Genomic DNA, 14,446 nt, shown 5'->3' with positions numbered 1-14,446 from the left:
GAAATAGGAGTGTAGAGTACTCTTTTATGTTAAGAAGTAGATACTGGATGTATGAAAAAAAAGAATGTTAAGGAAACACAGCTAAAAGTTTAAATTAAAAGACTGGCATTCAAACTAACATACTGCAGAAGTGAGCTTGTGATTCATGTAAGTGTTCACAGATAATAGTATTTCTTGTGAATATATTACATTAGTCGTGTCTGTCATAAAGGAAATCTAATTTCATCAATCTCTGATAAAAAGAAAATGGTATTTGAAAGATTTTTGTTAGATTTACAGTGTGTTTGAGACCTGCTTCACATACACTTATTTACTTAATAAATTGTTATTCTCTTCTCTTTTTTTAATTTTTGACAACTAAGTTGTTCCGTAGATTCTTGAATAATTCCTTAGTGTTAGGATATTTTCCAAGTTTCTCTTCAAGTCATCCAGAATGACGGGATGTTCTTCCAGTTGAGAGTTAATACAAATGTTGTTAGTGTGACATGCACACAGGTTTTGTAAATGAAATAAATGCTACTGTTTAGTGTATTCACACTTCTGTTTTTTTGTTTCGATAAAACCTCATCAATTTATCAAACAAGATCCAAATAAAAGCAAAACCAGAACACAGATGTTTTGTGAAGCAGCCATCCAGAGATAAAGGTTTAGCACACAGGTGTAGTAAAGCGGAGGTTTGAACTGTGAACCCGGGGGCAGGTGTGAACGTGCGTATCAGCGGGCAGGACGTGGGGCGGGGCACCTTCAGCCAGAGACACGCCATGCTGGTGGACCAGGAGACTGACGACGTCCACATCCCCCTCAACCACATGGCCCCGCAACAGCAGGGATTTCTCGAGGTATCGTATGGCAGATCCCCACCTTGCATTGTGGAAGAGGAAGGTGGTAGAATGGTTAAGAAGCTCATCTGCCAATACAGAGTCCGTGAGGGTCTGGGTTCGAATCTCACTCTCGCCCTTTCTCCCAAGTTTGACTGGGTGTTTAGCCATTTGGATGGGATGATAAGCTGAGGACCTGCATGCAGCACGCACTTGGCACACTGAAAAAGAACCCATGGCAACGAGAGTGTTGTCGTCTGGCAAAATTCTGTAGAAGAAGTTCACTTTGATAGGTACACAAATGTATGTGCATGCACTCCAGGCCTGACTAAAGCACGTTGGGTTATGTTGCAGGTCAGGTATCAGCCAAGCAGATGTGATGTAGCGTATATGGAATTGTATATGGATTTGTTAGAAACTGAAACACAATAGAAACTGAAACATGTAAAATTGTGGGGGTTTTTTTTATCTAAAAATTTAATGACTCCATATATCCTATTGCCTGCACATGATTTGACTGTACTTTATATTATTGTGTTTGTTGTTTAAATCATTTTGATCATTACTTGATATTTTCAGGTTCATTTTTTAGGCCTGGCTATGTTACAGCAATCAGGAAGAGAAAAGATACTATCTAATGTGTTTCTTTTTCTGACTGTAGAGAATCAGACGTCTTACCCAATTTAACTGGAGAAAAGTGATCAGCCTAAGAACTTTTAAGTGAGGAGTGTTTAGTTTTACTTATTATTTTCTTTTTTGAGTACATTACCTCAACTGCTTTGATGTTTAAAGAACATGAACAGTCTTCTTACATGTACTTTACCTGTGTCTTGTGATTAAATTAAAACAGGACACAACCTGCCATTGTGAACAGGTGCTTATTACCTTATACATGTTTGCTATGTTATGATGTTGTCTCAAAGTTACTTATTATGAACACTATATTGTGATGATTGTGTCAAAACCTGGTCTATTTGGCTGTCTGTCTCTCCTTTACTCACATATATAACTGTAACATTATTTTTGACAGATTCTCAGTTACTTGAATCTTGTGTTCTTTTTTTTCTTTTCTTCTTTTTTGTTTAAGGAGAAATCAGAGCATGCGTTCAAGTTCTGCAGATGAGCAGGATAGTCTCAGCATCCCTGGAAGGCTCTTTCTCTCTTTTTTCGTGTTTTTTTGTTTTTGTTTTGGGGTTGTTTTTTTTGACTCACTTGTGTAAACAAAGTGAGTCTATGTTTTAACCCGGTACTTGGCTCTACATGTTATTAGTTTAACAAAATACTCAATTTTCATATCAGCTTTAATACTATAAAACTAGAATGAACATAAAAGAGAAATTCAATCAACTGTGTCAACCGGGTGTAACTAAACTTGTACATCTATCTAGATCCAGAGAAAAAGGCTAAATGTTGCAGTGTGATTGCGGCGATAGCCATGTCTCCTTTACCGCAGACTTAAAAAGAATTTTTAATTGCCCTTAAAGATTTTTTGAATGCCCAAGATACACCAGAATAATATGATTTAAACAGTGTTCACTGCGAATGCCGCTATCGATTTATTGCCGTTAAAAAAAGCATTTTTAGATATTATATTTTTGAACGTCAGTCAAGGCGCCACGATAGTGTAATGGGTAAGACAGTTTCTTCTCACCCAAACACGCGGTGTTCAAATCTGCCATTAGGACTTTTTATTTTTACCCGAAGCTTTATAATAACAAATACAGAACACATTTTAACGATTAGATTTTTTTAAAAGTGTATCACAAGTGAGTCTTGAAGGCCTTGCCTCTCTTGTTTGTTTTGTTTTGTTTTTTGCTCTCCTTTTTTTTTAAGATTCTGTGTTTGTGACTTCAGGTGGCACATAGCATCCTTTCTGAAGAGGCGGTGCTGGGGTTCGAGTATGGTGTCAGCCTGGAAACACCAAACATCCTGCCCATCTGGGAGGCCCAGTTTGGAGACTTCTTCAACGGGGCCCAGATCATTATCGACACCTATGTCAGTAGTGGTGAACGTAAGTTGTATACTCATATTTTGTAGATTGGAGAAAAGCATGTACAAGACAGCAGTTCTTATGTGCCAGGAGTATGGTTCCATCCATTAGACCTAGAGTCTGTCATTGGTATGAGTTAAAAAGAAATTCTCTGTGTTTCTTCCAAATTTGGTATTGACAGATAAAGTATTTCCAGAGAAAATGTGTTTGCCAAAGCTTACCCCACCCCCACCCCCTTGACACTCACACACAGACACACACAGACACACACACACACACACACACACACACACACAGCTTACCTCTCTGTCTCTCTCTCTATACACACACACACACACACACATATATATATATATATATATATATCATGGACTCACTCTGTGTGTAAACACAAGTAAGCCAAACAATGGGAAAGAATTGCAGAAAATGAATATGTACTAGGGGAGGTTTTTTTGTTTGCTTGTTGGTTTTTTTGTGTGTGTGTGTTTTTTTTTTAACCATTTAGTAAGTGCAGAGGGGTGTTTTTTGTGTTGTTATACATATGTATTCAGGAGCTGATAGAGTGATGACAAATGGTGTGCAGTGAAGTGGTTGCTGCAAAGCGGTCTGGTGATGCTGCTGCCTCATGGAATGGATGGTGCCGGGCCGGAACACTCGTCGTGCCGCATCGAGCGATTCCTACAGGTATGGAGATCACCGAACGTGGCTTCCCACCACACCACAGCCTGGTGTGGGTGATAGAATGCTGCTCTGCTGTGTCTGTCAAACTGCTTAGTGCGATAATTATGTTTGTGTATTTGTTTTTAAAAAAATTGATTTAAAAAAACACACCACCTAAAATATGGTGGAAGTTATTTTGGCAGAAACGTATTTGTTAGAACAGTTTTTTGTGGTCACTTGCTGGGCCAGCACTTAACCAAAGCACAGAATGTTTATCAAAGACAAGAAAATAATGTGGCAAAAATTGTACATTCTGAGGAATGTTGCAGAAAAAGGTTGGAAACCATAGCCAAGCAACGATGAAGAACTGAAACAAAAGTTTTTGAGTTAAGAGTCCCTTGATCTCTAGGGAAGTAAGATCAGTAGCTGTTCACTTCAGACTGTCTGAGCCATTTTGGCCAGAGGGTAGGCAAAGCTTTGCTGAATGCTTTCTGCTTTCATGGATACGTGTTGGCATGTGATATAGATTGTGTGTGTGTGTGTGTTGTGTGTGTGTGTGTGCTTTGTCAATCACACATTTTACTTTTCTGGTTCATAAGTCTTGCGTGCGTGTGTTTGTGTGTGTGTGTATGCGTGCGTGCTTCATCAGGTCAGTCACACATTTTATTTGTCTGGTTCGTAAGTCTTGACTGTAGTGCTGTGTAGTGTTTATTTTTGTAACCATCCCCCCCATCCCCCCCGCCCTCCCTTACTGATGTTAATTGTTAATGCTCTGGCCCCCTGTGCTAAGGACATACAGAGCGCATTATGAATGGCCATGGTGATGATGATGATGATGATTGATGATGACTATTAGTATTATGATCATCATTAAGGCTTGACAGGCCAGGGTGTGTGGTGTCTGTGCAGATGTGTGACAGTCAGGAGGACAGGATGGATGGGGACAATGTGAACATGCAGATCGTCAACCCCACAACCCCCGCCCAGTACTTCCACCTTCTTCGCAGGCAGGTAGGTTGGTGCAGCGGATGTCCTCCTTGTGCACTGCGTGGTGTTTTAAGGGGGACGGAGAGATGGGTTGATGTACAGGTTGACAGTTTGGTCACTTGTCACTGTCATGTATGCAATCCTTGGAATGCGTTTTTCTTTCTGGAAATATTTTTTCATTGTGTATGTGAGATTGTGTGTGTGTGTGTGTGTATGTGTATTTTCAAGAACAGCAATAAAGAAATGTTTAAGTTTTGTATGTCTCATACTGTGTACTGATACTTTTTGTTTCAACCATGAGCAGGACTTTTGAAATAAAAGAAAATTGAGAGAGGGTGGAGGATATTTTGCTGATTCTCCTCCTGTATGAAACAGATGTTTTCTGCTTTGAATAACAGCAATTATTTTAAACAAGTGACCAAAGGATATGGCAGCTGCAGATTGAGCAGATTGTCAGTCACCATATCTGACCATTTTGTGTGTGTGTGTTTGTGTTGTTGTTTTTCCAGGTTGTACGCAATTTCAGAAAGCCGTTGATCGTTGCGTCACCCAAGTTGATTTTACGACTTCCGGCGGCTGTGTCATCTCTGGCTGAGATGATGCCCGGCACAGGCTTCCTGCCTGTTCTCAGTGACCCCAGCGTCAGTCCTGCATCGGTGAAGAAAGTGGTGTTCTGCTCGGGGAAGCTGTTCTACACTCTGGACAAGGAGAGGCAGCAAAGGGGAATCAGCGACACTGCCATCATCAGAGTTGAGGTGAGAGCACCATGTTTGTTGTTGTTGTTGTTTTTGAACACTTAACGTCTTTTCATTTTGAATGATATTAGATTGTTTGCTTCTTTATGCTGGGTTTGTGTGTCTTTCCTTTTTTTTCTTTCTTTTTTTTGTGGCTTTGTACTTCATTTTATGGTGTGTATATTTCATGTGCTGCCTTTCCCTGACAAATATATTGTTTGCCTTCCCATGCTTTGTCTTGTTCGTTTTGTGTTTCTTGCATGTAAAATAACAAGTGTTCTCTCTCTCTTACTTGTCCTGTGTGAAATGGAGGAGGAATGTGAGGATCTGTTTTTCTCACGATGATTTTGATGTGTGTATCAGTGATGATATTGATTCAGTTGAATGGACTGAAGAGGAGAGAGCTGACTTACAAGCAATCACTAAGAAAATGGGTAGTCATGTTTTAGGACCTCTGGAGTAGGTTGTGTTCTTGTCTGTGTTGTGGTGTTTTTTCCTTTTGAATAGGTTGTGTTCCTGACTGTGTTGTGTTTTTTCCTTTTGAATAGGTTGTGTTGTTGACTGTGTTATCATGTCTTAGGAGTGTTGGAATAGGTTGCATCGTTGATTATGTTGTAATGTTTTAGGACTGTTGGCATAGGTTGTGTCATTGATTGTGTTAGCGTTTTTTAGGACTGTTGGAATAGGTTGTGCAGTTGATTGTGTTTGAATAGGTTGTGTTGTTGATTGTGTTTTAGGACTGTTGAAATAGGTTATGTTGTTGATTGTGTTTGAATATGTTGAGTTGTTGATTGTGTTTTAGGACTGTTGAAATAGGTTGTGTTGTTGATTGTGTTTGAATTGGTTGTGTTGTTGATTGTGTTTTAGGACTGTTGAAATAGGTTGTGTTGTTGATTGTGTTTGAATAGGTTGTGTTGTTGATTGTGTTTGAATTGGTTGTGTTGTTGATTGTGTTTTAGGACTGTTGGAATAGGTTGTCTTGTTGATTGTGTTTGAACAGGTTGTCTTGATTGTGTTTTAGGACTGTTGAAATAGGTTGTGTTGTTGATTGTGTTTGAATAGGTTGTGTTGTTGATTGTGTTTTAGGACTGTTGGAATAGGTTGTGGAGTTCATTGTGTTAGCTTGTTTTAGGACAGTTGGAATAGGTTGTGGAGTTCATTGTGTTTTAGGACTGTTGGAATAGGTTGTGTCGTTCATTGTGTTTTAGGACTGTTGGAATAGGTTGTGGAGTTCATTGTGTTTTAGGACTGTTGGAATAGGTTGTGGAGTTCATTGTGTTTTAGGACTGTTGGAATAGGTTGTGTCGTTCATTGTGTTTTAGGACTGTTGGAATAGGTTGTGGAGTTCATTGTGTTTTAGGACTGTTGGAATAGGTTGTGTTGTTGATTGTGTTTTAGGACTGTTGGAATAGGTTGTGGAGTTCATTGTGTTAGCTTGTTTTAGGACAGTTGGAATAGGTTGTGGAGTTCATTGTGTTAGCGTTTTTTAGGACTGTTGGAATAGGTTGTGTTGTTGATTGTGTTTTAGGACTGTTGAAATAGGTTGTGTCGTTAATTGTGTTGTCATGGGTTGTGTCCCCAGAGCCTGTGTCCCTTTCCTGCTGCAGAACTGAAGGCAGAGATGGATAAGTATTCCCAGGCTACAGGTCAGTGACCAACAACATTGTTTGGTTTGGTTTGGTTTGGTGCATCAGAATTTGGAACATTTATTTTTCTGTATTTCCATGATGATGGTGGTGATAAAGATGCTGCTGTGGTGTTCCATTAGATTCAGGACTACTTGACATATACCCTGGCATCAGCCAGGACTCAGAGTTACAGACACCTGCAGTGTTGGTCAGGAACTTGGAGCAACACTCACAGATGAGTCCGTGAAGTGGGTTACCTTTGACTGTGTGGCCCCAGTCTCCCCATTTGATTCCTTTGCATACTGAGATCTGGGTTCCTAGGAAATGGTGACAGGCAAAAAAAACCCTCAAAAAACCCACCTGTAATTGGTATTGAACCAGTGTCCTCCAAGCTGTTGTCTGGCAAGGCTAACCACTTTGCCACAGCAATGGTGTGACCAACATCAACAGTGGTAGCTGATTCATACAGATGGGTTGGTCCTTGCTGATCAGTGGTGCTCATTTCTACTGACTGTAGAACGGTTCATCTGATTGATTGTCAGTCATTTCTTTTGAATGCATGTTTTATCTAATGTATAATAATGATAATAATAATAATGGATGCTTATATAGCACACTATCCAGAAATCTGCTCGAGGTGCTTCACAAAAATGCTTTGTTAACATAAAACATTACATCTATGTTACATACACACACCAAAATGTGACTACACACACACACACACACACACACACACACACACACACACACACACACACACACACACACACACACTGCATACATACATTTTAACATACATGTGTATCTAACAGCTACCCTAACACATACGCACACATAGGCAGGCACAAACTTACATAAACACATGCACACACAGTACACATTCATATACATGCATGTAGTTATGTACACATACATATGTATACACACATAGTCAAGCACAGCTAACGCAAAGGAAGTGGACCTGCCACAATGGAACTTACTGCTGAGGGAAAAGGTGCATGACAAAATTTGTTTCTTCCATTTGTTTTAGTTTGTTTATTTTGCTTTGGTGTTCTCCGTGTGCATACTTGTTATGCACAGCGTATTTGAGGACTGTGTGTGTGTATACCAGAATTTGTTTCCTTATAATCTGGAGTGCTGTAAGTCCCATCCCATTTTCCAGAAACCAGGGTGGAAAGGATGTGTCATATGCTGACATGTGATCATATCACTGTTTGAGGTTTTGATGAAACTGATCCAGTCTGCAGTTTAATTATTTAAATGTATTGATGAATTCTTAGTGCTGCTTTAGTTATTGTTTGTTAACTCAGTGTTTTAGAAGACATTTTTTATCAGAGGGAACAAGAAAGCAGCCTTTTGTGAAATGTGGAATCACAAATGTACAGTTATGTAAAGCACAAGGTTGCAAGGAAAACAATGAATATATGCATGATAAGGTGTAACTATGGTGAGTCAGTCCAGAACATTTTCCACCATGTCTATATTGATATATGTGTGTATGATAGTGTGAGATACAAGTGAATAAATTAAAGGTATGTTGCCAATGCATTGAGTCTTAAATTAGATAGATGCACTATACAGATGCCACTCATTATCATTATTGTTATCATGTTTTTGTTGATGATGTGCAGAGTTTGTATGGAGCCAGGAGGAGCATCGCAACATGGGTGCCTGGACCTTTGTCGCTCCTCGCTTTGCCAACATCCTGGGGCGACAGGTGAGTCATTTGTGTTGAAAGTACCTGGCAAATTGCCCTTGACCACTCTCGCTGGAGGATGCTGTGTTCTAGTCGGACCGACGGGAGACTCCATCACCTGGCAAATACCTGACAGTGATTCACGTTGACAGTACCTGGCAAATACCTGACAGTGATTCGTCTTGACAGTACCTGGCAAATGACAGTGATTCGTGTTGACAGTACCTGGCAAACAATAACTATGTCAGGTCAGGTCATGAGATCTGCTACTGGTAACCTGTAATCCAGTACAACCTGTTCAGGGTCGGGTTGCCGACGACTAAACCGGCACTCCCACCACTCCCTTCTGGGACTGGTGAGGCGGGTGGCTAGACACCCTTATGGAGATCCATAAAAGGGCGTCGGCTCAGGAGAGCCACCGACGGCCATCTAGCTCCACCGTGCTGTGTGCATGCCACACGCAGTTGGCCCCCGGGGTGTGTCTATCCATGCATGCGAAGTCTGGATCCGGCAGAATCTGCGGAAGAAACCTATCGGTTCAACGGAGAGGAAGGCGGTTACAGCAACGCACTGTGGAGTGCAGAGAGCAAGATGAGACACCGAAAGGATATCTTGGTCATCCACTGCATCCGTGCTCATCCTCCAGTCGTCTCGACTTAGTCTTGCCACTGGAAATTGGTGGACCCGGACGAGAGAGTGAGGTCGACGTTGCGCAACTCCTCTTCACTTTAAACAAACTCATCGCGCAAGTCATCAGTCATCCAAAATGACCTTTCATCCTTCATCATTTCATCACCCCCAAGTCCTGTGGCGACAGGCGAGCGACGAAACGACAGGTGTGGGTACACTGGCAGTCGCAGCCGCAGACCTGCACGCAGGCGGCTCAGGCCATAGGGTCGTTCTTCGTCGACAGGAGCAGCGATGGAGCTCGGCAGCCGTCTGAGCGTCTGAGCAGCCCTCTTTAGGAATGCACTGCTCACCTCCCTGGCATGAGGAAGGGGCTAGAAAAGGTGCCCTAAAAATTGCCTGCTCCATATCACCCTGGCCAGCATACCGCGGCTGGCGGGGACCCTACATCAGCGGTCGAAACAAAGAGAAAGAAAAGAAAAAAGCAAGGATCGTTCCTCTCACCATTGGTGCTTGGAACATAAGGACTCTCCTGGACAGAGATAACGCGGACAGACCCCAAAGGAGAACAGCACTAGTTGCATCCGAACTCGCCAGATACAATATCGACATCGCAGCCTTGAGTGAGACTCGGCTTGCAGGCGAAGGCGAGCTCTGTGAACGGGGATCTGGTTACACCTTCTTCTGGAGTGGACGAGGAAGCGAAGAGCGACGTGAGGCTGGTGTTGGTTTTGCAGTAAAAACAGCACTTGTCAGCAAGCTAGCTGGAATCCCAAAGGGAGTCAACGATAGGCTTATGACCATGAAACTCCCACTGGCATCTGGCCAGAAGCACCTCACCATTGTCAGTGCCTACGCCCCAACCATGACCAACCCGGATGAAGTGAAGGCGAAGTTCTACGAGGACCTTCACTCTGTCATTGCTGCCATCCCTAAAGCAGACAAGCTCATCATTCTTGGGGACTTCAATGCTAGAGTTGGCTCTGACTACATCTCCTGGGATGGAGTGATTGGAAAGCACGGTGTGGGCCACTGCAACCCAAATGGATTGCTTTTGCTTCAGACATGTGCAGAGCACGAACTGCTGATAACCAACACAGTTTTCTGCCTCCCTACCCGTAACAGGACGTCATGGATGCACCCTCGCTCAAAGCATTGGCATCTCATCGATTATGTCATCGTCAGGAAAAGGGATAGGCAAGATGTACGTGTAACAAAGACCATGTGCGGCGCCGAGTGTTGGACAGACCATCGCCTTGTAGTCTCGAAGCTGAATATTCGAATCCAGCCCAAGAGACGCCCCCAAGGCCAGAAGGCTCCAAAACGGCTCAACATCGCTAAGCTGAAAAACATCACCATCAAACAGTCCTTTGTGGAGCTGCTGGAAGATCGTCTGGAATCCGCCTCTCTGAACAACCAGAATGTGGAGTCTGACTGGAGGACCCTGCGTGAGCTGATCTATAGTACAGCTTCAGAGACCCTGGGACCCATGATCAGAAAGCACAAAGACTGGTTTGATGAAAACTGTGATGAAATCAAGCAGCTTCTGGATGAGAAACGCCGTCTGCATCAAGCCCACCTGAGCAACCCAAAATCCACATCAAAAAAGGATGCGTACAATGCCATCCGCAGGACTGTTCAGCAAAAGTTACGCCAGATGCAGGATAAGTGGCTGAGTGACAAAGCTGATGAGATCCAGGGATATGCTGACAGGCACGATATGAAGAGGTTCTATGATGCCTTAAAAGAAGTCTACGGCCCCACATCCTCAGGATCATCCCCCCTCCTCAGTGCAGATGGGAATACCTTGATCACCGAGAAGGAGAACATTCTCGAACGATGGGCTGAGCACTTCAACAGTGTCTTAAATCGCCCTTCCTCCATAAATGATGAAGCCATAGACCGTCTCCCACAAGTCCCCACCAACGAAGCACTGGACGATCCGCCAACACTTCTTGAGACCCAGAAAGCAATCCGTCTGCTATCCAGTGGCAAAGCACCTGGCTCAGACTCCATACCAGCAGAGGTCTACAAGGATGGAGGCACTGTGCTGACTGAGAAGCTTCATCAGCTGTACTCACTCATGTGGAAAGAAGAGACGATCCCCCAGGATTTCAAAGATGCATCTATCATTCACTTGTACAAGCGAAAGGGGAACCGGCAAGCCTGTGATAACCATCGGGGCATTTCCTTGCTCTCCATCGCAGGCAAGATACTTGCCAGGATCCTACTAAACCGCCTCACAGCACACCTTGACCAAGGTCATTTGCCTGAGAGCCAATGTGGATTCCGGAAAGAGCGCGGAACCACGGACATGGTGTTTGCTGCAAGGCAGCTGCAAGAGAAATGTCAGGAGCAAAATGCTGATCTGTTCTCCACCTATGTCGACCTCACTAAGGCCTTTGACACCGTGAGTAGAGAGGGACTGTGGAAGATCATGGCCAAGTACGGATGCCCTCGGAAATTTATTTCCTTGGTCAGCCAATTCCATGAAGGCATGCAGGCTCGAGTCCAGGACAATGGCGAAACATCTGCTCCTTTTGCTGTCACAAATGGTGTCAAGCAAGGCTGCGTCCTGGCTCCAACGCTGTTCAGCCTCATGTTCTCTGCAATGCTTACTGATGCCTTCAGAGATGGCGATGTTGGAATCGGCCTAAAGTACCGAACAGATGGCAAGCTGTTTAACCTCAGAAGGCTTCAAGCAAAAACGAAGGTCATGACAGACATCATCAGAGACTTTTTGTTTGCTGATGACTGTGCCCTCAACGCTGGATCTGAAGCTGACATGCAACTCAGCGTCGACAAGTTTGCCACTGCCAGCAGGAACTTCGGCCTTACCATCAGCACGAGGAAAACTGAAGTTCTCCATCAGCCAGCCCCAGGGAAACCCTACGTTGAGCCCAACATCACAGTCAACGGTCAGAGACTCAGTGCGGTGGAGCGGTTCACATACCTTGGCAGCACACTGTCACGAAATGCGACCATCGACGATGAAGTGAATGTCAGGATTGCAAGAGCAAGTGCAACTTTTGGTAGACTCAGTGCAAATGTCTGGAACAGAAGAGGCATTAGTCTTGAGACCAAGCTAAAGGTCTACAGAGCAGTAGTTCTCCCCACACTACTGTACAGCTGCGAAACTTGGACAGTGTACCAACGACATGCCAAGAAGCTGAACCACTTCCACACAACATGCCTCAGGAAGCTACTGAACATCAAGTGGCAAGACAGGACCCCAGACACAGAGGTGCTCGCAAAAGCCACCCTTCCCAGCATCTTCACCATCCTGATGCAGTCCCAGCTTCGCTGGGCTGGACACGTGGCACGCATGCCAGACCATCGGCTGCCCAAAAGGCTCTTCTATGGCGAGCTGCAACAAGGGAAGAGATCACACGGAGGTCAGAAGAAGCGCTTCAGAGATACTCTGAAAGTCTCTCTGAAAGCGTTTGATATCAACCCTGACTCCTGGGAGGAATCTGCAGTGGACCGTAACAAATGGCGCGCTGCTGTGCACAAAGGCGCCAAGTTGTGCGAGGCCAACAGGACTGCTGCAGCTGTTCAGAAGAGGCAGGCCAGAAAGTCACGGGCAAACAAGCTCCCTGACAATGATATGCCTGTCTTTGTCTGCCCCAACTGTCAGCGAACATTTCGTGCGCAGATTGGACTATTCAGCCATCTGCGCACTCACAGATAGATTCATGAGCATCCTTCCCCCCACCCCACCACCACCCTCCCCCCATCCCCAATCTGGATGACATCGATGGTCATCATCGATCTCGATGGACACACCACCACCACCACCACCTGGCAAATACCTGACAGTGATTCGTCTCGACTGTACCTGGCAAATACCTGACAGTAATTCGTGTTGACAGTACCTGGCAAATACCTGACAGTCATTTGTGTTGACAGTACCTGGCAAATACCTGACAGTGATTCATGTTGACAGTACCTGGCAAATACCTGACAGTCATTCGTGTTGACAGTACCTGGCAAATACCTGACAGTGATTCGTCTTGACAGTACCTGGCAAATACATGACAGTAATTCGTGTTGACAGTACCTGGCAAATACCTGACAGTAATTCGTGTTGACAGTACCTGGCAAATACCTGACAGTGATTCGTCTTGACAGTACCTGGCAAATACCTGACAGTGATTCATCTCGACAGTACCTGGCAAATACCTGACAGTGATTCATCTCAACAGTACCTGGCAAATACCTGACAGTCGTTGGTGTTGACAGTGATTCATGTTGACAGTACCTGGCAAATACCTGACAGTGATTCGTCTTGACAGTACCTAGCAAATACCTGACAGTAATTCGTGTTGACAGTACCTGGCAAATACCTGACAGTGATTCGTCTCGACTGTACCTTGACAGTACCTGGCAAATACCCGACAGTGATTCATGTTGACAGTACCTGGCAAATACCTGACAGTGATTCGTGTCGACAGTACCTGGCAAATACCTGACAGTCATTGGTGTTGACAGTGATTCGTGTTGACAGTACCTGGCAAATACCTGACAGTGATTCATGTTGACAGTACCTGGCAAAGACCTGACAGTCATTCGTGTTGACAGTACCTGGCAAATACCTGACAGTGATTCGTCTTGACAGTACCTGGCAAATACCTGACAGTGATTCGTCTTAACAGTGACTGGAAAATATCTGACCCTGTTCATCAAGGTTGTAACTGAGGCGTGTACACTCCAGTATTTTGTATGGGTCACATTCGGTTAAATGTTTGATAGGTGTAAACCTTGAATTTATCAACTAGTTCTGTTGTGGTAGTAACAGTGAAATAAGAACTGATTATGATATGAAGATATATTGTCAATATGAACTCCATTATTGCTCAGCAGCTATTTGGCACTAATCAGGAAGAGTTTCTTTGGACTTTTGTCAAGTGAATGCAAGAGTGTGAAAAAAACCCAAAAAACTGGACACTTTCATTTTGCATTTTCCTGCTGATTGCAGTTAGTGATTTTTCTATGAATAGCTGACTTGTAAACTTTTCACATTATCATAATTGTATGATCTCACTCTTCTACAAATAAGTAATCTGCTTTTAGAAGACGTTGAAAAGCCCATCTTTTCAAGATTTCCAGTGCTCAGTTTTTCACTTGCGTTTACCATGATTAGTTGTTTGCTGCCTTTGTCTTTTGTGTGGATTGGTATGTGCATTGTGCGGTGTTTTGCGTTTGGGGTGTTGCAGGGTGGTGAGGGGTGGTTGAGAAGTGTTTTCTCTTCTCTTTTCCTTATAATGATATTGATTGTAATGATAATAATTTGATTTGTTATTTTA

At 43.6% G+C, this 14,446-nt stretch overlaps 1 protein-coding gene across 1 annotated transcript in view; it reads left to right on the top strand.

Annotated features, from left to right (window-relative positions):
- LOC143280981 (2-oxoadipate dehydrogenase complex component E1-like) overlaps window positions 1–14,446 on the top strand; it is a 40,940-nt gene that overhangs the window by 21,551 nt on the left and 4,943 nt on the right. The window contains exons 16-22 of the mRNA XM_076585831.1: window positions 700–839; window positions 2,673–2,829; window positions 3,392–3,492; window positions 4,378–4,479; window positions 4,965–5,210; window positions 6,772–6,835; window positions 8,449–8,534. Of these exons, the coding sequence (XP_076441946.1) occupies window positions 700–839; window positions 2,673–2,829; window positions 3,392–3,492; window positions 4,378–4,479; window positions 4,965–5,210; window positions 6,772–6,835; window positions 8,449–8,534 (896 nt within the window). The remainder of the gene's footprint in view (window positions 1–699; window positions 840–2,672; window positions 2,830–3,391; window positions 3,493–4,377; window positions 4,480–4,964; window positions 5,211–6,771; window positions 6,836–8,448; window positions 8,535–14,446) is intronic.

The sequence above is a fragment of the Babylonia areolata genome, chromosome 4, assembly GCF_041734735.1.
Source record: "Babylonia areolata isolate BAREFJ2019XMU chromosome 4, ASM4173473v1, whole genome shotgun sequence".
Classification (NCBI taxonomy): domain Eukaryota; kingdom Metazoa; phylum Mollusca; class Gastropoda; order Neogastropoda; family Buccinidae; genus Babylonia; species Babylonia areolata.
Note: the sequence above shows the minus strand (reverse complement) of the source record. Positions and strands in the feature narration are given on the sequence as shown.